Source organism: Emys orbicularis, chromosome 2, assembly GCF_028017835.1.
Source record: "Emys orbicularis isolate rEmyOrb1 chromosome 2, rEmyOrb1.hap1, whole genome shotgun sequence".
NCBI classification, from domain to species: domain Eukaryota; kingdom Metazoa; phylum Chordata; order Testudines; family Emydidae; genus Emys; species Emys orbicularis.
In genome coordinates, this window is record NC_088684.1 from 89,814,302 (window position 1) to 89,839,244 (window position 24,943).

The 24,943-nt window shown below is 42.8% G+C and overlaps 1 protein-coding gene across 1 annotated transcript in view; it reads right to left on the bottom strand.

The window, feature by feature from the left end:
* Positions 1 to 24,943, bottom strand: part of PPP4R1 (protein phosphatase 4 regulatory subunit 1) — an 89,290-nt gene that overhangs the window by 12,693 nt on the left and 51,654 nt on the right. Inside the window, exons 6-11 of the mRNA XM_065398799.1 lie at positions 18,222 to 18,368; positions 15,049 to 15,156; positions 13,766 to 13,831; positions 7,514 to 7,672; positions 6,404 to 6,534; positions 5,547 to 6,067 (exon numbers count right to left, since the gene is read on the bottom strand). Coding sequence (XP_065254871.1) covers positions 5,547 to 6,067; positions 6,404 to 6,534; positions 7,514 to 7,672; positions 13,766 to 13,831; positions 15,049 to 15,156; positions 18,222 to 18,368 — 1,132 coding nt within the window. The remainder of the gene's footprint in view (positions 1 to 5,546; positions 6,068 to 6,403; positions 6,535 to 7,513; positions 7,673 to 13,765; positions 13,832 to 15,048; positions 15,157 to 18,221; positions 18,369 to 24,943) is intronic.

Here is a 24,943-nt window from a genome sequence, read left to right on the forward strand (position 1 = left end):
CAGATGCTCCCACGCCGCAAATTGCTAGAAGGTTGACTGGTCCCATTATGCTGAACTAATTCTGAACAAAGCAACTCTTCTGGAAATGCAGACGCAGCATAACAGAGAGTAGGTTATTCAGTGACAATTGTAAGTCTCAGTCAGGACTTAGAAAATTTTGATCAAACCCTGAAAACAGATAAAAATGAAATCTGAGATTTCACTCCACCTGGCCCTTCTTGCCACTCTTTTCCCCACCACAAATTAATTAATTCTGGCTTGCTCTCTCTCATACTTCCCCAATCTTGTTAATGAATTCCGGGCTCTCCTCCTCCAAATGGAGAGAATTACAACTCCTACCTACTCCAAAGAAACTACTGGGCCCTCTATTTCTTTGCACAGCCACTCTAGGACTGCAGGGCTCCAGGGCACACAGGAGCTGCTTGGCCTCCCAGCAACCCTTCTCCATAAAATCCACTTGGCTCCTCATTCCCCTTCTCTTGAAATGAAGCCACTACTATTTGGTGCTTCCCTCCTTTCCTTCCTCAAAGAGCAGCAGCACCTGCCATTCTGCTCTCTGCCTATCAACTTCCCTTCCTGGAAAAGACCAAGTGGCTCAGGGATTGCTCTACTTTGTCTTCCACATCCACTTCTCCGCTCCTGTCAAAGCAGCAGTGATTGGGCTGCTCTCTTCCTCTCCTCTTTCCTCCCTTCCAGGGAAGGATCAAGTGGCGCTCTGATCCAAATAAGCCCACTTGCTTGAGCTAAAACTCTACTCGCCCTTTTTTCAAGGCCTCTCCAATACGGTGTACACATTCTGAAATTAAACAACTGAATCTGTTTTTATCATCCACCTCACTCTACCTCCCATCTTGGAATTTTAATTGTCTCATTTATCCTTGCACTTAAAATTTACTCACCTAAGGCCAACAGAATTTATCAAAAACCAGATTAATTTGTATGGCACACCTAACTTTTTTTTTTACAATTATGACTGACTTTTACATAAAGCAGAATTACAACTCAGCACAATATTAAACACTGAACACATAGCTAGACAACTGAGACACACACAATGGTGTGGGACAGGTAAGGAACATCACATGTGAAGGCCAAACATGAACTGCTGTCTTATGTCTCTGGGGGTAAGAACAGCAGGAGCAAATGAGTAAGGATTTGGTCATTATGTAGCCTGGCCGGTTCTGTAACTGACAAGCATTTAATAAAATACCTGAAAGAAAAAAGAGTTACAGTAGGATTGTAATAATCCATACTGACAGGGAAGCCCACTACAAATTACTAAGTAAACAAAAAAGTACTAATACTGTACCATGAAATGCATCAGGTTCATTAGAAAGTATAATTTAGTTTTAATTAATACCATATTTCATATAACATTATAAAGTTCTCTACAGCAAACTTTGTAAAATTAATGAGACCTTGATAATTAGAGACCTCACAGTAGTATTCAGTTGTTTCTTCTTTACTGAGAAGTGAGGGAAAGACCCCCCAATTTTTTTTTAAATGCACAAACAATAGATATATGGATAAACAAAATGAATGAGTGAGTTTCTACTATAAATTAAAAAGTGAAAGCGATGACTAGCTCTTACCAGACTATTTAGGCATGAAATGTTATTCCAGATTTTCAGGAGAGTTAATTCTTGTGAGGCAAAACAACTGGAAAAATAATTCAACTGAACTTTATCCCGATGCACGTTTAGAAGAACTTACCTTTCCTCTCTTCCCCCCAAACCAGAACCAACATCAAAATACAGGCCTTTCATTTTCAGTTAAAATTAAAGAAAGATTGAGGGTCTTTTTCTAAATAGACAATGTATATAGATGCACGACACTTCAAATGTGTATGTGTTTATAGAAAAATACACAACTCAGGAGAAAAAAATTCTTCTACATGGCAGCACATTTTCCCTCTTTATTTTCTGCAGTTTCTCTTTTCTGCTTCCCTTGTTTTCACTCTTTTGCTTTCTGTTTCTTTCCTTAGTGTTCACTCATTATTAGCAGACAAAAAATGCTCCTGTGATTGTTTTAAGTGCTATAATGGTGAAGGTACTGTATTTAAAAAAATAATAAAAAAATAAATAATCTATCCTGAAACACCCACTAGGAATATCAAATTCCTTTGAGGCTGCTCTAATGACAAAACACAAACAAGAGTTTTTTCCCCCAACTTTAACTAACTGATATTTATTATAGGTGGATCTGGTAGAGACACACATACTTAAAGCTGACAGATATTTTCCATTATAAGCCCCTATATTCTGTTACTTGGGGTTTTGCCAAACTATTCATTGGGGGCTGAAATTTTCCATGCCAGGTATCTGCCTCAGACTGAAGTTTTTGGGTAAGTTTCAGCTAAAATGATTCAGCCATTTTTGAGAATGAGATTATGGGAAAATGCTCTTTTGCCCATATTAAAAAAAAATTCTTACAACTATTTTGTTGAGAAAATCTAGCTCCTCCATGCTTTAGAGCAGGGACTTGTAATTTGGCAGGGTGACTGGTTTGGTGATAGGTATATGCCTTTTGCTGTCCCCATGAAAATTTTCCCAAATTTAGCCAAGTTATAAGCCTCGGAAAAACTGCAGTTTGCATATGCTCAATAGAGGCTTGTTTGGCAGCTAAGTTCTCTGAAGATTCTGTTTGCACTGAGCATACTCATGGCTGCAGGGGTTGAGCAGGACTTCCTTTACGATTGCTCTTTCCGGCTGCTGCAGCACCAGGCAGAGGAATTGAGAGCAGGAGATTCTCTCTCCTGTACTACTGATGCTGGCACCCAAGTGTACTGAGGAGGAGGAAGCAGTCACACTGGAATGCAAAGGGGTGAGGAAGCGGTGGTGGTGGTGGTGGGGGGTGTTGCAGGACCCAGAGGATGGGAAGGACCAGAACAGGAGGGAGACAAGAGCCAATTGAGAGGGAGTTAGGAGAAACACAGATGCAGAGGGGCACAGTGACAAGCTGGGGGCACAGGAACAGAACGGTCTGTAACCTCTAGACAACATTCCCCTATAGAAACTGGAATTGAAATCAGGGGTCCTGCATCTCCACATTCCTCTGCTGTTAGTGAATAGCTGTGAAACCTACTGGCAAAGTGAGTTTCTCATCCCCCTCTATTGGCTGGTTCAATAGAGGATACAGCCTACTACTGCCAGCTACTCTGTGAGGAAGAGTGCTCGAGGTCCATACTGTAGTCCAAAGGTCTGAACCCTGCTGATACTCAAGTTGTGCGTCAATATGGTTCCATGTGTTAGAATTTCTCTGGATCCCTGGCTCATTTGTTGCAGAAGTTGGAAGGTATTTGATATAGCAGGGGACTGCAGGTCACGATTAAAGAAACTGAATTCCACCTTGGAGTACTGAATTCTATCCCTGTCTCTGGTACAGAGTTCCTGTGTGATGCTGGGCAAGTCACTTAAACCTCACTTTTCATAGATGGCCACTAAAATAGCATCTTCCTAGTTTTCTGGGTGCCCAATGTGAAAAACCCCATTTGCAGATGTGCTGAGCACTCGACTGAAATTGGCTGGAGCTGTGCTCTGAACATAGAAAATGCTTTAAAATGCTAAATACTCTGGAAAATCAGGTGCTAGGTGTCTCAAATTGGGCACCTGAAATTAGTGGACACTTTTGATAATTTTGGCCTTAATCTCTCTGTGTCTAAATTCCCCAGTTATAAAATGAGGAAAGTAATATTACCCACTCTCACACGCGTGTTGTGAAGATAAATTCATTTGTTTTATTTGTAAAACACTCTTTTACGATAGTGAAAGCGAGCATAAAATTAATAATTTTGTATTCAGTGCAGGATTTAGATGGCGTGCATTTAATAAGCTCTCAGGCCATACATTTAATGAGGGGAATAAAAAGAAATACTGAGTAACTACCCATCCCCTGAATGAGGCAGGGGACCTGTATGGGGAAAAAAAAAAAAATAGTATGTGATCACATAATTAAGACTGTATCAGAATGCATATGAACAAGGGGGTCAAATTGTTATTGCACAGGCACCCTAGTTCAGGCATTTCCTAACTTCTGAGTATTTGATTTTGCATCTTTAGATTTCTTTTCATGTAGTTTTCTTGAATAATACACACACTATATACACACACACACACCCCAGTAAACAGAACTGCACCCGTGAGCTTCTTTATATTGAAACGATCCTAAAGTGCAGCAAGACAATTGCTCTGGAATAAGACCAGCCAACATCAAAGCATAGATTCAGAAGCAATCTTGTAATACAGAGCACCTCTGAGTATACAAATGCGTTAGCTATATAGATCCTCATGAAACAGTTTAATATACATTTTGTAGCCGTGTAGAACAAGTCTCTAGAGTCAAACCTAAACAGCACTGGTTAATGTGCTTATTAAGAGATAAGTTTAAATAATGTGCTTCTCACCAGTAACTGAAATAGTACATTTTTTCTAGAACCCATTCGTCTTACAGAGCAATGGGCTAGAGTTTTCTTAAAGCAGAACATTTTCATCTGCTGATTTTACGGTAGATTAAACAGGAACAGGCCAAGTCTAATTAAAGTTAGGCTATCAGTGTGTATCCTGTATAATTAGTGATAGGAGAAACACCAAGGTTTCAGGAAAGCATCCAAGCGTTGCTGCTTATTCTGACAGGAGTTTCCCATCCCTCTTTTCTTCCCTCCTTTTTTGAGAGTGCACCGTTCTAGCCCACAGGAGTCTTGAAATCAAGAATACTCCAAATCTCCATGGCCACTTTCCTAGCCACAATGCTGGATTTGCTGCTGCCCTTTTTGAATTTGGCATGCTTTAAGACTTCTCCAGTGCTGATATCCCGACAAACCTGTGATGCCACATAAAGGGCAGCAGATTATTAAAAAGAAGATAGGGGAGAGAACATTAATTACACTTCAATCTCACAAGATTTATGTGCATCTAGGAGTTGGACAGGATTTGGGTCACTTCTAACCTTGTCCCGACCATAATCCTGGCGCACATCAGCAGGCAATGAAAGTTGCTATATAAGAGCTTCTGAAAACATGGATACCCGAAGGCTAGTTCCTTAAAAAATAATCTTGATTGTTCAGAAGGTGAAAACATTCTTCCATTCAGGCCTTGATTTTTCAAAAGGGCCTCAATCTGGCTTCCTATTTTGCACACACAGTAACTGCATATGCAACACTGCGCACGATGATTCACAGCACTCAGGTGATTGTCTGCCTGATTATACTGACAAATCAAGTAGTTAGATGTCAAAGTACTAAGAATTACAGGTGCAATTATTGTACCTGCTGTTATGCACTCGCAATTAACAATGGGAGCAAAACTGCATCTGTAAAATCAGAGGCTGCTTCTCAAAAATAATAACGTTTTGGTTTGTCATCCTTTTTCCACAGTTAAATTAAAACAGCTAGAACAAATTTGGTTAAACTCCAAAAGCATTAATTCTTTTGATTTTTTTTTTTTTTAAAGTTTCATTCAAAAGGTTAAAAATTAAAACCTCCACAAAACATTAATTATTACAGAAAAACATTTCCAGACACTAAATATACACAAATATCTTCACTATACCTTTAACATCTGGATCATCAATATGAGGCTCCAGATTTTCTATCATTTCTTCCAGCTCCTTTCTTGTGGCCATAGTAATGTTTGAAGAAACTGGCACAGTCATGTCTTTCGTTCCTTCCCGAATTTCTGGGTCGGGCATTATCTGATCAGTTTGCTGAAGCTCTAAATCAATATCTATTTTAGGAAGCGGAGTCCTCCAAAAATGGAAAGAGTTGTACAATTCCTGTTCTGAGAGGGAGTTTTCCTGGGACCTCAACCCAGATTCCTGCAGCGTTGCTATACTACAGAAGCTAGAACTTTGCTCATTCTCATCAGCTATTTCCCCACAAGATTCTGAAGACAAAGCGCAACGTAAGAATGTCTCAGTCTGATAATCAGTTTCACTCTGAGAATTACTTGGCACAGGGTTATGGTCTTCCATGGTGTTTTCAAGTTTTATTGTAAAATCACTAAAATCAGCATCTGAAGGTGGCTTCTCTGTCCTGCTATGTACATCCTCTGTTGTGACATCTTCTGTATCCCTGATCTTCTCACTGTTGGTTGTCAAAGAAAATAGGCATGAGTTTTAAAAAAAAACCCAACATACTGGTTATAATTTAGACACTTATGCAAGTTCATAGTCATGTTCTTATTTTAGTATTTATAGAATTAGTTTTACTTACTGGATAGCTGACCTAAGTGAAGTACCCTAAATAACTGAACAACAACTTAGCTAAAGAGGCCAATTTTTGGCAAAAGTTCTGGTGTCTTCACTACCAATGTGTGTAACCAAATTAAAAGAAAAATTAAAGTCTCCTAAGCAGCAATATCTATATACAGAAGAAAAATGAAAACTACAAAACCAAGAAAATCCATACCTATCTTCCTCTGCAGATCTATGATCCTCTGTGTTCTTACTTTCTTCTTCTTTAAAAAAATGACCACTGCTGGATGGGTTAGCAAAAGTTGATATGAAAGGCCCCAGGGACTGAAAGGCAGCTTGGCGGACCTAGAAAAATGGGTTCCAGAGAAAATAATTTAAATACAGCTGTTGTATAAATACACCACCAGCTATTAGGAATGGGAAGAGTTGTAAGGGCACTGGGGAAAGTGACAGGAGAGACTTGCATCTGGGAACAGTGCCAACTAGCTGGATATGGGAAAGTGCCAGGCAAAGAGCCTTGAGCAGGGAAAGATTGGGGTGAGACGTGAAATACAGAAGGAGGACAAAGTGGTCAATTCACAGATCATTGTACACATCTTCACATTGACTGCGGTTGACAGCATGCTTCACCCTCCCACACTATTTCAATGTTTAAAGTGAGTAAGTCTGAACGCCAACCAAGTGGAGGATCCAAGTGACTGGAAAGGAGAAATGATGGTTTAGTGGAAACATCATATTTTACATTGTCAGGAATTTATGTTGATTCAATAAGAACCACAGGCTTGAATTCTATTTACTTCTGGTGAGCCTCTCTCACCTCCATTTCTATTACTTCTTTCATTGTACCTGATTATGGCTCACATGCCTTCTCAGAGCCAAAAAACTGGTGCTCCGGGGCATTAAAGCTTCCTTTTGGCTCTGAGAAGGAGCCCCTGTTGACAACCCTAACACAGATTTGAAGGATGGATTTTCAAGACCAGGGAGGTGGGGGTGAGGGGGGATGTGAAGCATGGAGAAAAAAATCTCAATAAATTCAATTTAATTACATCTGCAATTTTCTGATATTACTGGTGATAAGCAGACTTTTGGCAACACTGAATAGCAGGGAAGCCTGCAGCTCCACATACCTTTTCTCAATGGAAGGGTCCAGTACATTTTAGTGGGATAATGTAGAACAGCCTTCCTCCGGTCAGCAAAACCACCATTATACACAATTACTTGACACAATCATGCACATGAATAAGCTATTTATCTCTAAAATATTAACATCAAAGAAAAAGCGAACTGAAAAATAGGTATTTGATAAATAAAACAAAACTCTTACCCATCGTGAAGGGTCACTGATCAGACTGATAAAAAGCGTTGACAGTTTTGTCCGCCGGACCTCCTGGGATGTTGCGCATGAAACTGCCATGAAGCATTCAGCACAAGCCTTCCGAACTCCCCAAACATTATCAGAACAGAGCTGAAAAAACCTTGGTAGCTATATAAAACACAGTAAATAAACTTTTATGCAAGCTTTTGTAGGGGTTACTGGTTGCAATTTATGCTCCTTTACCTCACTACTTCCCTTTTTAAGATTCTTTGTCCTGCTGCTCACAACAGGATCTGTTTATATAGGTTTTGCAAAGCAAAATGGCATGCCATTTCTACTATCCCCTTAATTAGATCCCCTCAAATTACATCTGAAGGATGGACATCAAAGTGTGTGCACCTGGATGCAAAATTCCTTTTTCGACAGCAAAGTTTTCCCTTTAATTCTCTCTTACCACTGTCTCTCTCCTACATCCAAGTAACTGCCTGTCCATAAACTACAAAAAGCATTTCAAAAGACAAACTCTTCACTATGTAATTCCTTTTGAAAGAGGTAATATTAAAGGGACACAATCACACTTGTGTCTGACAACTTTACCTACTACTGTCAGAAAACGTTTAAGATTACTATAGCCATTGTAAAGAGAAGATTCCCAGCTAAAAGCAAATGATGAGCTTCTTCAGAAAAGGGAGAATCTCTACTTTCTAATGATATAAAACTCCCATTGCTAGCTCTTATAGGTTGTGAACATCAGACTTTAAACCTGTCACTGCCTATAAACAGAACACTGCCCATCCTGGTTCTTCGGTGAAAAATTCCACATTTGGTGCAAGGAAAGGAGAGGTTACTCACCTCATTCAGTAACCAAATCAATCTTTGAGATGTGCCCCCCTATGGATGCTCCACTTCAGCGGCACATTTGCCTTTGATCAGAGATTTTCAGTAGTACTGCCCGTTCGGCCTGCAAATACACTCCAGACACCCTCATACCCTATACTAAGGATATATGGAGCTGCATGAGCAAACCACTCTCAGTTCCATCTCTACCATAAAGTCCCGCGAGACAAAACTCTGAAGTAGAGGGGAAGGAGGGTGGGTAGTGGAGCATAGTTAGAGAGACACCTCTCAAAGAACGCCGGTTATTGCACAATGTAAGTAATGACTTCTTTTTCGAGTAGTGTCCCTATCGGTACTCCACTTTAGGTATCCCAGAGTATCCCTTGGAGGAGGAGGGAGCTTTGGAGCTGGATCCAACAATAAAGAAAGGACTATTGTGCCAACAGCAGCTTCTGATCTAGAGGCATATATCAGGATATTGTGTTTGGGAAAAGTGTTCACTGATACCCAGGTTGCCATTTGGAAATTTCAGCACTTGATACATTTTTAATAGTGCTATGGAGGTAGTTTGGGATCTTGTAGAATGGGCTTTTATTCTCAAAAACATTAGCAGCCTGGTAACAAACAAGAACACAACTGGAAACCCACTTTGAAAATCTTTGGGTGGAGATTGTGGATCCTTTAGATCTGTCTGCAACTGAAAGAGTCTTGGAGACTTTCTAAATGGTCTAATCTGTCCAAATAGAAGGCTAACTCCCTTCTAACATTCAAGGTATGCAAGGCAGCTTCCTCACTAGTCTGATGTGGCTTTCGGACAAAACACAGGAAGATCAAGAACTTAGTTAATGTGGAAATTGGGGGATATTTTAGAATGTGGGCATAATGGTACCTTATCCTTGAAGAAAACAATAAGAGTGGTGGGATGGAGAGGGATCAACCATCATTGCACCTAATTTCCTGACTCTGCAAGCAAAAGTGATGGCCACTAATATGCCATTTTCATAGATAAGTTCAGCAGAGAACACAGCGAGTGGCTCAAAAGGAAGTTTCATAAGACAATTAAGGATCAAGTTCAAATCCCATACGGACACAGGCTCTCTGATTTGGGGAAAAAGTTTAAGCAATCCCCTGATGAATCTTGCTATTGCGGGATAAGCAAAGACTGAGAACCCCTGGGGACTAAAAGGCTACAAAAGCTGACAAATGAACTCTGATAGAACTCATTAGAAAAACCCAACTTCTTTAAATCCAATCAGTAATCAAGAACAGTGGAAAGAGAAGAATGAAGAGATGAAGAGTTGCTGGATACATCCATGGTGAGTATCTCTAGTAGAGATCTTTCTGCTGTTTAATAGGACCTGTTCTACCTGTCAAACAGAAAATCTCTATCTCTGAGAATCGAGCGTTGAGTCAGAGGATGGCCAGGTTGGGATGGAGAGTCCAACCAGCATTCTGAGACAGCAGATGGGAAATGGTTGGAAGTTGCAATGCTGGACTGGAGGCGAAGTAAATCAGGTAAGTGTGCCAGACCTGCCTCAGCCAAGTTGGTGAAATTAGAATGACTGTTTTTTTTTCTTGTTTGATCTTGTTCAACACCCTCAGAATCAATGATGTCAGAAGATATAGAGAAGACCTCTCCTGCAAGGAATGAGAAAGGTGTCCCCAAGGATTGATAACCCAGTCCTCTCAAGCACAATTTTCTTGCACTTTCTGTTGGCAGGCGTTGCAAAGAGGTCCACTTTCAGAAACCTGGAAAAAAACTGTTTGAGGATCCAAGAGTCCAGTTCCCACTTGTAATCTTGGAAGAAACGCCTGCTCAGATTATCGGCCATGGTGTTTTGCAATGCCTGGAAGATAAGAGGCTGAAATGAGGGTGTGACTGGCTATAAACCAGCTCCACAGCTTTATTACTTCAGCACAATCGTCCCTCACTGACAATTTATGTAGAATGTACAGATTACATTATCTGTCATGACTTTGATGGACTGGCCCCTGATTAAGGAAAGGAAGTGGATACAGGTGTTCCAGACTGCTTGTAATTCTAGGAGGTTGATCTGTAGGAGACACTCTTGGGGCAACCATTTGCCTTGGACGGTGTGTCCCCCTAGGTGTTTGTCCCTTCGCACAAGTGATGCATCTAAAGTTATGGTGATAGTAGAAGAGGGTGGGTGAAAGGAACGCCGGTACAGACTCTGGATGAGTTCTTCCACCTACTGAGCAAGTCTAGCGCCTGATGGGCAGACACCAGCTTGATTGGGATACAGACTGTTCTGTGCCACTCCTGGAAGCAGTGAAGTTGTTGTGGCATGTTGTGTTATGAAATTACAAGCTGCCATATGACCCAGAAGTTGAAGGCACCTGTGCCAGGAAGGCCAATGACAACATTTGCGCCCTAGTCGAGTGTGCTGTCAAGATTGCCGGCGGAGGCACTTTTGCCAGCTTATAGCAGTAGCTGATGCAGGCCGTGATCCAGGATGAAATCCTTTGAGCAGACACTGGGCGACCTTTCATTCTGCCTGCCATTACAACAAACAACTGCGTTGACTAGCAGCTCTCTGTGAGGAGATCCAGAACTCCTCCTCCTAGGAGCTTTACTGGTATCCTCTGTATTCTTATCTTGCAAAGACATAGACAAGTGGGGCATGGAGGTTGAAGGGGCATTGTCAGGGGTGAAAGTAAAATGGAGCTCTTTCCAGTACAGGACCACTTCTCCACCCCCCACCCCACCCCGGAAGAGGCAAGGCCTCGGGCGGAAGGGGCAGGGCTGGGGAGGGGGGTCAGTGTCCCCCAGCCAGTTCATCTGAGCTCCCTGACCCGCGCTGCCTGGGGCTCAAGCAGCAATTAAAGGGTCCAGGGCTGCGGCCGGCGCTGCCACAGTAGCAGCAGCTGGAGCCCCGGGCCCTTTTTAATCGCGGCCCTGGGGCAGCTACTTCTTTTGCCCCATCACTCCCTGTCAGCGGCCGGGAGGAGGGGGAGGGCACAAAAGGGGCAGCGACATTAAAGCACTTTAACGTTGCTGCCCCTTTTGCACCCTCCACTGGCGGCCCTGCTGGTAGGGACCTGGCAGGGCTGCCGATAGGGGGCGCAAAAGGGGCAGCAACGTTAAAGCGGTGCTGCGGCAGCGCTTTGAAGTCAGCGGTACGGGCTGGTACAGGCAGCTACCTTTTACCGGTACGCTGTACCGGCCCGTACGCCTTACTTTCACCCCTGGGCACTGTGCTCACTAGGAGGCTGACATATGTGGGGTATCTGAACCTGGATCCCAGGCAGGTTTTCTGGAGAGTTCCATCATGAGGAGCCAAAGTTTAATCTCACTGTTTTTTCGAGAACTGCTTTTAAAAGCTGAGCAGATCTTGCACTTGTCTGGAATGTATGTGTCTCCTAGACAGCATTTACACCAGGAATGTCCATTGCGGACTGGGATAAATTCCTGGCAGGCACAGAAACACTTGAATCCCAGTCTACCAGGTCAATGACGACCCCCAAGGCAAATCCCTCAGAAGGAAGAGGGAGAAAAAGGTGGTATTAAACAGAAAACCCCCAAATTAACTAAAAAGGTACGATTACAAAATAAATAAGGGAACTAACTAAACTAAACCTAGAACTAAGAACTCAAGGCTAAACTAGAGCAAAGCTGAAACAGGCACACTATACATGCCAAATCAAGTCCTTGTGTGGTTGGGAAGGCACTGTGGGAAGTTCACCTGAACAGCTCTATATATCCTCAGTATGGGGTACAAGGTTGTTCAGAATGTGTACATGGGCCGAATGGGCACTGCTACTGAAAATCTCTGATCAACCTGAAGTGGAGCACCCAGATGGACATTACTCAAAGACAAAACAGTTTTACGGAGACTGTTTTTATAAAAATTGGTGACTGAACTTTCTTAAGTGTTTTGAATTTTTGAAGTAATCCCAGCAGAAATGGATTAGTGGGCAAGGTGCAGATGAGGCAATCACAGCATAAAATTCATCACATGATTATCACCATCTGTGGTATTGCAGCAAGACCAGCAGTGACTTCTATCAAGATAGTACTACAGTTTTCATCACAACCCTATTTTCAGTTGCTCAAGCAATCTCCTTTTGGGTTGAAATTTTCCAGACTTTTTGACTAAAAAGTGGTTTTTAAAAAAATAAAATTTCAGCAGAAGTCATTCAACTGTTTTTGAAGTACCAGAAGAGTGGGAAACAAACACTTCTTCCATCATTAAAAGAGATTCCTGCCTTTTTTTTTTATTAAAACTCAGCAGCTGAAATAGTTGGGGACCAAAAGCGGAATTTTACCACGGAAAACGTAAGCGGATAGCATAAATCACCAAGGGGCTAAGAAGAGCTCCTTCACTCTTCGTAAAAGTGCTCAAGATGGAGCCTCATTCTACATTCCTATCAGCCTCTTAGAGGAGACAAGGTAGCCTGATGGGGTCTACCCTACTAGTTTCAGATTATGAGATGCACACATGCTATTTAAATATGTTACGGACTGTTATAAAGAGAACGGTGATCAATTGTTCTCCATGTCTACTGAAAGTAGGACAAGAAGTAATGGGCTTAATTGGTAGCAATGGAGATTTAGGTTAGATATTAGGAAAAACTTTCTAACTATAAGCATGGTTAAGCTCTGGAATAAGCTTCCAAGGGGTGGTTGTGGAATCCCCATCAATGGAGATTTTTAAGAACTGATTGGACCAACACCTGCCAGGAATGGTCTCACTTTACTTGGCCCTGACTCGGTGCAGGGGGCTGGACTTGATGACTTATCAGGGTCCCTTCCAACCCTACATTTTTATGACACTATTGCCAATTTTTTGCAAGCTGGAAGAGCTATCAGTCCTGCAGCATAAGTTCCTTTCTTGTCCCACCACCTTCTCTCTCCATCCTTTTTTTTTTTTTTTTTTTAAACCCTACTAAAAACTATATTAAATGTACATGCAAGCTGTGCTAGCACTCAAAATTCAGGAAAAGCCCAAGCTGAGGATATGCAGGCAACCTCAACTCTACTCCCGTATGCACAGGCCTGACAGCATTTGATCATTTCATGATCTCATACTATTTTTCAAACAACTCCTCACCTTACACATGTATCCGAGGTTGCAGGGGTGAAAAAAAATAAATTCTGTGGTATCATGTACTTCAGACAGAACTGATGAAAGTCATTTAACTACAAAATGTTCAGAGAATGAGTGATGAAAGAGGAAGTGGTTCTGCATAAATAATGTTATGTAATTGTGTAAATGTAGTGCAATACAGTCTTTAAATGGACAGGGTTCAGGTGCACGTGCAAATTTAACTTTGTCATTTCTCAACTTTTGAGTTCTCTTAGGTAGTTTTTTGGTAAGGAAGGTGTTAGATGAGAGGGTGAGGAGAATGTATATACACCTAGAGCCATAACTCAACAACCTGACTTTTGTACAAAAGACTTACAAGCATTTCTTCAGTGGCTTGCTGCCCAACCACACTGCAGATATCTCCAAAATTGGCTGCACATACCTGTAGACAAAAGTTAGAGATAAGTAAATTATATTCATTGATAATAACTGATTTATGATCATTACAATGTTTCATCATCTGCAAAGGTATTGTAATAGCCCGCACAACCACAATTTTAATACACCTCTACCTTGATATAATACTGTCCTCAGGAGCCAAAAAAAATCTTACTGCGTTATAGGTGAAACCGTGTTATATCGAACTTGCTTTGATCCGCCAGAGTGCGCAGCCCGCCCCGAGCACTGCTTTACCGCGTTATATTAGAATTCGTGTTATATCGGGTCGCGTTATATCGGGGTAGAGGTGTATACTCACCATGATAAAGTCAACCTGAAATCAAGTCAGTTTCAAAAAACTGTTAGTAGTAGTTTCAGGTACTACACCTTACACCTGCCAATTTCTGTGGTTTTAAAAATCACAATTTATTATTTTTTAAAATGTTTTATCTCCCCTTCTTCCATCTGAAAGAACCATACAAAGAATGTGAGACACTAACTAGATACAAAGGAGAAAGTGAAAGTTATTATACACAATGTGTTATCAAATACACACAGTAAAACTGAAAATAAAGAAGAGAAAAATATTTTCTTCTGTAGTATCAGGTACTCTTTGGTACAAAATGGAACCAAATTACATAGCTGCAATGTCTAAATTCCATGGAAGCATTAATTTATTTTAATACACTGATATAAAGCCAGTGCTAGCCCAATGGGAGCCCTAAGCTTCAATACCCCCCCCCCCACACACACACACAATACTAAACCAGGCAAGTTCTTCTAATAAAAAGTGAATAGGGGGCCCCTTTGAGCTGCTCAGGGCCCTAAGCAATTGCTTAGTCTGCTTATGCCCAGTGTTGGCTCTGCCTTGATATACCCTTCCTTCCCTCCCAGAGAGCTGTGGGTCAGGCAAGCAAAACTGCATCAGTTTACACTTGATTCATGTTTTCAAGGTTATCTCTACACCCATAAGGGCTAGAAGCAGAGTTTTATTTTTAAATAAAAGCCAAGATTCTAGAATACAATTCTGCAGCAATTTCCACAGCTGCTCAGTTGTAGAATATATGGGGCCCTATAGCTTTCATTTATAGTTATCTTCGGTATTTCAGGTAACAACAGCAGATAAAAATAATTTCAGACAAATGTGATTTTTAGGTTGACTATATTCCTTTAAATCTCAAGTAAATAGCTGAACCAAACCAGACAGGGAAAAATTCATACCTTACGAACGTGAAACATTCTGCAATCACAGCACATCTCACAAAACCTAGGAAGAATGAGTCTCTCTGTGATGTCTTTCCCCACCATGGAGGCCATTTTGCACATTATCTAATGAGAAGGAAAACACTGATTAGGAATGCCTATACAACAGAGAAACTAGTTTCACAAGCATTAAATAATGACCTTTCTGTATTATTAAAGTTGTAACTACAGTCAAGCTAAATCCTGATGTACATGATCCTGAATTTTTCTGATACTTTTAAATCTCATATTGAAAAGTGTGTGCTTTGTAGGCAGCTCAATTGATTATTTTCTTTCCCTGCGTCAAACTGCAATAGAGAATGAGAGAAACTGTTCTTCCCAATATAAAGCAACAAAATCAGAGAGTTAAGTTATGGAAAAAAGTGACTACAAGGCATTCTGGAAAGTTGGTAGGAATGAACTCAATATTAATGCAGCTATCTCACAATACTGTGTATTGAACAGTACAGAAATAGCAAATGGATTAGTCTTAAAACTGTCAAATTCAGGGACTTCATTTCTCACCTCCACTTATTAAAACACTTCAACACTTAAAAGCAATTTTCTGAAATTTTAAACCAAAGTGCTTGATTTCTAGTTCTTTAAGTTTAACAGAATAAATAATATAAAGTTTAGTATAATAAAATGATTCCCACAACCCTCAAAATATTCCATATTTACAAAGATTTCTAAAATTCTCTTTATGGCTCATTTGTAATGCCCTATGTGTAAGTTACTGAAAAAAGTGGGTCATGGTGCAATTAGCACAAAGAAAGTGACAATTTCTCCTTCTAATTGTTCTTTCATTCTCTCTAATTTTTACCGAAGTTTTGTTAAGAAAAAATGGAGGTAACTGAACATAATACTGTGATAAGCTGTGAGATCACTTTTGATGAAATAAACTATCCTTCAAAATCAACTTCCGATAATTTTCAAGTATACATTTCTATACTTTGTTGATGCTTGAGATGAGTTTCTTTAGTGCCAATTTAGATTATCAAAGCTTCCATACCTTCATAACAATGAAAATGGACAGTGTGAAGCAACTCAGTTTTAAATTTTATTCCACCTCATGTATGTCTATTTTTAGACTCCTTGAGGAAGGTACTGTCATTTATTGTATATTTGTATGGTGCCTAATACATTAGCACCCAACCTGGTTGCTGTCTTTAGGCACAAGCCACAATTTTAAATAAAACAACAACATTTAATAAATATTAGTGTTTTTGTTTCAAAGTGATTTGCATAGTCCCAGGCAGACTGCGAAGAGCTACAAAAGGATCTCTCAAAACTGGGTGACTGGGCCACAAAATGGCAGATGAAATTCAATGTTGACAAATGCAAAGTAATGCACACTGGAAAACAATCCCAACTATACATATAAAATGATGGGGTCTAAATTAGCTGTTACCACTCAAGAAAGATCTTGGAGTCATTGTGGATAGTTCATCCACCCAATGTGCAGTGGCAGTCAAAAAAGCAAACAGAATGTTGGGCATCACTAAGAAAGGGATAGATAATAAGACAGAAAATATCATATTGTCTCTATATAAATCCATGGTATGCCCACATCTTGAATACTACGTGCAGATGTGGTCGCCACATCTCAAAAAAGATAAATTGGACTTGGCAAAGGTTCAGAAAAGAACAAAAAATTAGGGGTATGGAATAGCTACCATATGAGGAGAGATTCATAAGACTGCGACTTTTCAGTTTGGAAAGGAGACGACAAAGGGGGGATATGATTGAGGTCTATAAAATCATGACTGGTGTGGAGAAAGTAAATAAGTGTTATTTACTCCTTCTCATAACACAAGAATTAGGGGTCACCAAATGAAATTAATAGGCAGCAGATTTAAAACAAACAAAAGGACGTATTTTTTCACATAATGCACAGTCAGTCTGTGGAACTCTTTGCCAGAGGATGTTGTGAAGGCCAAGACTATAACGGGGTTCAAAAAAGAACTAGATAAGTTCATGGAGGATAACTCCATTAATGGCTAATAGCCAGGATAGGCAGGGATGGTGTCCCTAGCCTCTGTTTGCCAGAAGCTGGGAATGGGCGACAGGGGATGGATGACTTGATGATTATCTGTTCTGTTCATTCCCTCTGGGGCACCTGGCATTGGCCACTGTCGGAAGAGGGGATACTGGGCTAGATGGACCTTTGGTCTGACCCAGTATGGCTGTTCTTATAGTGTAAAAAGAAAATCTAGAATGAATAGAGTGGCTTACAATGCATTTGACAGAAGTTGAGGATTTTCACCACATTTGGCATTATACTATTATAAATTAACTCGTTAAATGGTTTAGTTAAATGATTATACATGTTTTTGAAGAATAAAAATTAATCTATGAGGACTGTTTATTAAATCTGTACCAGTTTAAACCACTGAGTTGCTCAACTTAGTCCATTCATTACTCTAAATTCCATCTGAAAAAATTCATTCAAGTTTATCTGAATTAGCATTATATTCAGAGATGATGGTGGTGATAAAAGGGAAAACAAGCCCACAAATTAAATGTCAACACAATTCATGTACCAAGAATTCTCTACTAAAGAAAGGAACACAGTACAAAAACAATCAAGTGCCAATGGCCATAAAAGGAGGCTCCCAAAATAGAACACACTTTATCAGATAATACAATTAATCTGAGTTTCTTGTCCAGTTGGGTCTCTCTTCTTTTAGGGAATGTACAAGTAATTTATTTCAAACATGACCAATACAGTGCAAAGAATGCTAAGGATTAATTTACTGACAGCCATTTCTCTCTGAGGCACCACAATTGTAAGTGCCTTAGAAATACTGGAGTACTTTTATTATATAATTTTTAACATTAGCTTTAATACACAGGTTAAGGAAAGTGTCTGTACATCTGGGTATAGTGCTTAGATTACCCAAAAGTACAAAATCTGGTTTGAAAGTCATATAATACATATAGCACATAATCTGAAATAAATTTATTCACCTAAATTTGGGTTAACAATACAGTTTAGATATTAGAATCTAAATACTCAAGTACATCACTCATGAAAAGTTATACAGAAAGTTAGCTGTATAAAGCAAATATATAGGAATGAGTGTATGTTACAACACCAAATGTTCACTCAAATCTTAGACCTTAAAGCTCAGTTTCACTGATTTACTCACAGCCACAGCCTCTGTCTTCACATCATCATTGCTGTCTGGCGCAGTCAGTTCTATAAGAACAGGGCATACTTTGGTCTCTACATCATATCTCTCAATAAGTTCTTGCTCCAACAGAACTAGCAATGCTGCCTGACTTGTTTTTCTCACCTATCGTAGGAAAAACAAAGTGGAAATAAGTTTACATGAGATAGTTTTTAGATATACACTGGAAGATACACCAACACGCCCTCATAGCCCCTGTCAAGGTTGAGGGCACGTGTTCTTAAATCCTTCTGCAAACTATAACATTAAAAAATAAAGAGTCATGTCCAGGAACACTTATATACTGTAAATTATTGTAATACTACAAATACTGCAAGAGTGTTCCCTCATGTTTCCCGAAAGTCAAAATGGCGATGCAAAATAGGCACAATCAAAGACTGGTATGGGACATTATCAGTAAATAATTAAAGAAGGAGAGCATAATTAATGCCAATCCAAAATAGTTTTATGGAAAGTATTTGTCAAACAAATTCCATTTTTTGAAAGGATTACACGATTGTCAATATAGTTACTTTTATCAACCAATGTATTTAGACATCCGTAAGGGGGGAGGGATAGTTCAGTGGTTTGAGCATTAGCCTCCTAAACCCAGGGTTGTGAGTTCAATCCTTGAGGGGGCCACTTGGGGATCTGGGGCAAAATCAGTACTTGGTCCTGCTAGTGAAGGCAGGGGGCTGGACTTGATGACCTTTCAAGGTCCCTTCCAGTTCTAGGAGATGGGATATCTCCATTATTAATTATTATTATTATGGTCTTCTGATAAGAAAAATGTAGCATTATTCAAAATCAAGAAGTACATATTAATAGTGTAAAATGGTTAACTGACAGATTTTAAAAAATAAACGTAAACAGGGAATCATCATCCAATGGACTCGTTTCTAGTGGGCTCCCACAGGGATCTGTTTTTGGTCGAGTGTTATTCAATATCTTTATTAATGATCTGGAAGAAAATCACTGCTGATAGAATCTGCAGATGACAAAAATTGGTGGAATGATAAATCATGGGGAAGGTTGGCTATGCAGATTGATCTGGATTGCTTGGTAAATTGGACTTATTGAACAACACAGTCATAAACATACAGATAAGGGTAGCATAAAATCCCTCTTTACCCTGTAAAGGGTTAATTCCTCTTTTACCTGTAAAGGGTTAAGAAGCTCAGATAACCTGGGTGGCACCTGACCAAAAGGAACAATAAGGGGAGAAGTTACTTTCAAATCTGTGGGGGAAAGTTTTTTGTCTGTGTCTCCCAGAGTCAACAAGAAACCAGGGCAGGGAAAATACATCTCCCTAAGCCATATCTAAGCTAAGCATGTAATATTGCAGAAATAGTAAGTAATAGCAAAGAAATGCGTTAGGTTATCTTTTGTTTTAGCTTGTGAATTTTCCCTGTGCTAAGAGGGAGGTTTATCCCTGTTTTTGTAACTTTAAAGTTTTGCCTAGAGGGGAAATCTTCTGTGTTTTTGAATTTTTGTTATTCTGTAAAGTACTTACCATCCTGATTTTACAGAGGTGATTCTTTTACCTTTTCTTTAATTAAAATTCTTCTTTTAAGAACCCGATTGATTTTTCATTGTTCTTAAGATCCACGGGTTTGGGTCTGTGTTCACCTGTACCAACTGATGAGGATATTATTCTCAAGCCTTCCCCAGGAAAGGGGGTGTAGGGCTTGGGGGAATATTTTGGGGAATAGGACTCCAAGTGGTCCTTTCCCTGATTCTTTGTCTAAATCACTTGGTTGTGGCAGCATACTGTTCAAGGCAAGGTAAAATTTGTGCCTTGGGAAATTTTTTAACCTAAGCTGGTAAAAATAAGCGTAGGGGGTCTTTCATGCGGGTCCCCACATCTGTACCCCAGAGTTCAGAGTGGGGAAGGAACCTTGACAACACACTTTAATGCAAGCAAATTCAAGGATTATATAGCTAGGAACAAAGAATATAGGCAACAAAAGATTGGGGACTGTACCATGGATTGTAGTGACATTGGAAGGAACTTGGAGTTAAGGTAGATCATCAATTGATCATGAGCTCCCAGTGCACACTGTAGGTAAAAGGGGTAAAAAAGTCCTTGGATGTATAAGCAGAAGAAAAAATGGTTACCTACCTCCCGTAACTTGTTCTTGAGATGTGTTGCTCATGCCATTCCAGTAGATGTGCGTGTGCGCTGCATGCACGGTCATCAGAAGGTTTTTTCCCTAGCGGTACCCGTTGGGTTGGCTGTGGAGCCCCCTGGAGCGGCGGTGTATATAGAACACTGCCAACCTGCTGCCTACTCAGTTCCTTCTTGCCAGAAGACTCCAATAGAGGGGAGGCAGGTGGAATTTGGAATGGACATGAGCAACACATCCTGAAGAACAGTTACGAGAGGTAGGAAATGTTTTTTTCTTCGAGTGCTTGCTCATGTCCATTCCAATAGGTGACTCTCAAGCAGTTCTCTGGAGGAGGGGGTGGAGTTCACCTGGTTGCTGATTGTAGGACTGCCCTGCCCAATGCTACGTCATCCCTCGCTTGTTTGGTGATGGCGTAATGCGACATGAAGGTGTAGATGGAAGACCACATTGCATATGTCTTGAACAGGGACGTGTGCGAGGAAAGCTGCGGCTGAAGCCTGAGCTCTTGTGGAGTGCGCCATCAACGGTGGGGGCGGAACTTTGGCCAGGTCGTAGCACATTCTAATGCAGGACGTGATCCACGATGAAATGTGCTAGGATGAGATGGGAAGCCCTCTCATCCTTTCGCTGATTGCAATGAAGAGCTGTGGTGACTTACTAAATGGCTTTGTGCATTCAATGTAGAAGGCTAGGGCACGCCTGACGTCCAGGGAATGGAGTATCTGCTCTCTGCCAGTGGCATTAGGCTTAGGGAAGAAGACCAGTAAAAATATGTCCTGATTCACATGAAACCAGAAGACCACCTTGGGTAGAAACACAGGACGCAGCAGAACCTTGTCTTTGTCTTTAGGGGTGCTCGGAGGTAAGCGCTTTGAGCTCAGAAACCCTTCTGTCCAATACTATAGTCACCAGAAAGGCAACCTCCCAAGAGAGGCAGGAGAGAGGGCAGGTGGCCATGGGCTCAAATGGAGGGCCCATGAGCCTGGACAAGACTAGGCTGAGATCCCACTGGTGAATGGGCTGCCGCACGTGGGGGTAAAGCCTGTCGAAGCCCTTGAGGAATCGGCCCACCATGGGGTTTCCGAAGACTGATCTACCCGCTGCCCCTGGGTGGAAGGCCGAGATGGTGGCCAGGTGCACTTTTATAGATGATATTGCCAGCCCTTGTTGCTTCAGGTCCAATAAGTAGTCCAAAACGAGGGGAATTGGCACTTGCTGCAGTGGGATACCCTTCTGCAGGGACCAAATAGAAAACTGCTTCCACTTTGCCAGATATGTGGCTCGGGTGGAACGTTTCCTACATCCCAGGAGAACTTGTCTCACTGAGTCCGAACACTGGAGATGCAACGGGTTCAACCATGGAGTTTCCATGCCGTGAGGTGGAGGGACTCCAGGTTGGGGTGCTGGAGCTTACCGTGGTCCTGAGTGACGAGGTCCCAGCATAAGGGAAGGGTTACTGGTCTGTCGACCAATAGGCTTAACAGTATGGTGAACCAGTGTTGGTGGGGCCACGCCGGCGCTATGAGGATCAACGAAGCCCTGTCCTGGCAGACCTTGAGGAGGACTCTGTGTATGAGAGGGGAGGGCGGGAACACATAGAGCATGTGACTCGTCCATGTGAAGTGAAAAGCGTCCCCGGTGGAGCCTGGGCTGTGGTTCAGAAAGGAGCAGAACTGCTGGCATTTCCTGTTGCTCCGTGTCGCGAACAGGTCTATGTGGAAAAAGCCCCACTTCTGAAAAATTTAAAGGGCAATGTCTGGCCTGAGGGACCATTCATGACTGAGGAATGAGCGGCTGAGCCAGTCAGCTAGCTTGTTCTGCGCCCCCGGGAGGTAAGATGCTTGTATATGTATCAAGTTGGCGATGCAAAATTCCCAGGACACTCGGGTTTCCTGGCAGAGGGGAGAGGAGCGAACACCACCCAGTTTGTTTATATAAAACATCGCCGTGGTGTTGTCGGTAAGCACTGCCACACATCTGCCTCGAAGGTGGTTCTGGAATGCTTGGCATGCCAGAGGGACCACCCTCAACTCCCGCACGTTGATGTGCAGTGATAGTTCTGCCTGCGACCATAGGCCTTGAGTTCTGATACTGCCTACATGCGCTCCCCACCCCAGCGCCGAGGAGTCAGTGACAAGCAACATGGTGGGTTGCGGTTTGGCAAAGGGAACTCCCGCACAGACCACTTGCGGCCGTAACCACCAACATAGAGATTCGAGAATGGGAGGGGGAAGGGTAACGATCCTGTCCGGTGGGTCTCGCCTGGGTCTGTACACTCGGGTCAACCACACCTGGAGGGATCTGAGACGTAGTCTGGTGTGCTGGATCACGCATGTGCACATCGCCATATGCCCCAGCAGCTTCATACAGTTTCTGGCCATTGTTGTGTGGAACTGGCGGAGGTTCTCGATGATGTCCTTGAGAGCTTAGAAGTGCGGCTCGGGCAGGTATGCCCTGGCTTGCGCAGAGTCCAAGAGAACCCCTATGAACTCTATTCTCTGTGTAGGGACCAGCGTGGATTTGGGCACGTTTAGTATGAGGCCCAGCCTGAGGAACGTGGTGCAGGCCAGGGCCACATGCACCTCCACTTGTGCTTGCAACTTGGCCTTGATGAGCCAGTCGTCCAGGTACGGGAATACTTGTACCTGATGTTTGCAGAGGAAGGCTGCCACGACTGCCATGCACTTCATGAACACCCTGGGGCCGTTGAGAGCCCAAACGTGAGCACCATGAACTGGTAGTGCTGGCTGCTGGCCACAAAGCGAAGAAACTGTCTGTGGGCCGGGATAACGGAAATATGGAAGTAAGCATCTTGCATGTCGAGGGTGGCGTACCAGTCCCCCGGATCCAGGGAAGGAATGATAAAGGCTAGGGAGACCATGCGAAACCTGGGTTTCTTGATGAATGCATTGAGGTCTCGCAGATCCAGAATAAGTCGCAGTCCACCTTTCGCCTTGGGGATAACGAAATATCGGGAGTAAAATCCCTTGCCCCTGAACTCCTGAGGAACTTCCTCTATCGCCCCCAGAGCGAGGAGCGATTGCACCTCCTGGAGAAGGAGTTGTTCATGAGATGGGTCCCTGACGAGGGACGGGGAAGGTGGGTGGAAAGGCGGGAGGGAAAAGAACTGGATAGAATATCCCACCCCTACCATGTTCAGAACCCAGGGATCTGTTGTGATCTGGGACCAAGCACGGTAGAAGAGGGCTAGCTGGTTCACAAAGGGAGGGTAAGGATCTGGATTGAATCCTGGTGCTCCATCCTCGGGCACAACTTCAAAAGTTAGGTTTTGGCCCCGAGGGCTGTTTGGACAAGCCCTGGCCTTGGTGCCTGCGACTGGCGCCTCCTATTATTCCTGCCTCTTCTCCTGACTGAGTCCTACCTCGGGGGTCTGGAGTAGAAGCGAGAGGGGGGGCTGGGGTGTGAAGGGCTTCCTCTGGGGTGTGGATCCCCAGCGACTTCAATGTTGTCCTCGAGTCTTTCAGACTGTGCAAGTGGGAGTCCGTGTTCTCGGCAAACAAGCCCGCACGGTCAAAGGGCAGGTCCTGAATGGTATTCTGGATCTCCGGGGGTATGCCCGAAATCTGTAACCAGGAGCTCTGTCTCATGGTGATTGCTGTGGCCATGGTCCAAGCCACAGAGTCATCTGAATCTAGGGCGGCCTGGAAGGAGGTCCTTGACACCACCTTGCCCTCGGCAAGAAGCGCCATGAACTCCATGCGTGAGTCTGACAGGAGCAATTGCTGGAACTTAGCTAACGCTCTCCAGGAATTGAAGGCGTAGTGGCTGAGCACTGCTTGCTGATTAGCAACACGAAGCTGGAGCACCCCGGTCAAGTCGACTTTACGGCCGAAAAGGTCCAGCTTCTTAGCGTCCCATGACTTTGGCGCAGGAACCGGATGACCTTGCTGCTCTTTGTGGTTCGCTGCATCCACCACTAATGTTCCAGACTGAGGGTGGGTAAAAAGGTTTTCGTACCCCTTCTGCGGCATAAAATACCTCCTTTCCACCCCTTTGGCCATGGGAGGTATGGAGGCCGGGGTCTGCCATAGCACCTTTGTGGTGTTTTGTATGGTCTTTATAAGGGGCAAAAGAAGGCTGGAGGCTGGCTTGGATACGTATGTCCTATTTGGGGTGGACTGTGGTGCTGGTACCACATGGGGTGCTGGCCTGAGAGTTGCACCCACTTGTGAAGACTCAGGGTCCTTGTCACATGGGGGGTCTTCAGGTGCTGTGGGAGTATGGCGCGGCACCGATGTGGATGAAGGAGGAGTATGGGGCACAGACACCACGGACGCGGCCCTGGAGCCCTGTCATGAGCCTGATGGTAGGCCCAAGGAGTCCAAAAGGGCCACTGTACCAGCCCCTGCTACTGTGGGGGCCAGGATACCACGGGCGCCGGCACATCCCGTGATCTACGGTGCCGGGACCGAGACCTGTACTGACCATGTCGGGAGATCTATGACTCATTATCGGAGTCCGACAAATAGCCTGTGCCAGACGATGGAGAGGCAGAGCCCGACGGTGCGGGGAACGGTACCACGGTGCCGGGGAGCAGCGCCGTAGCATCTT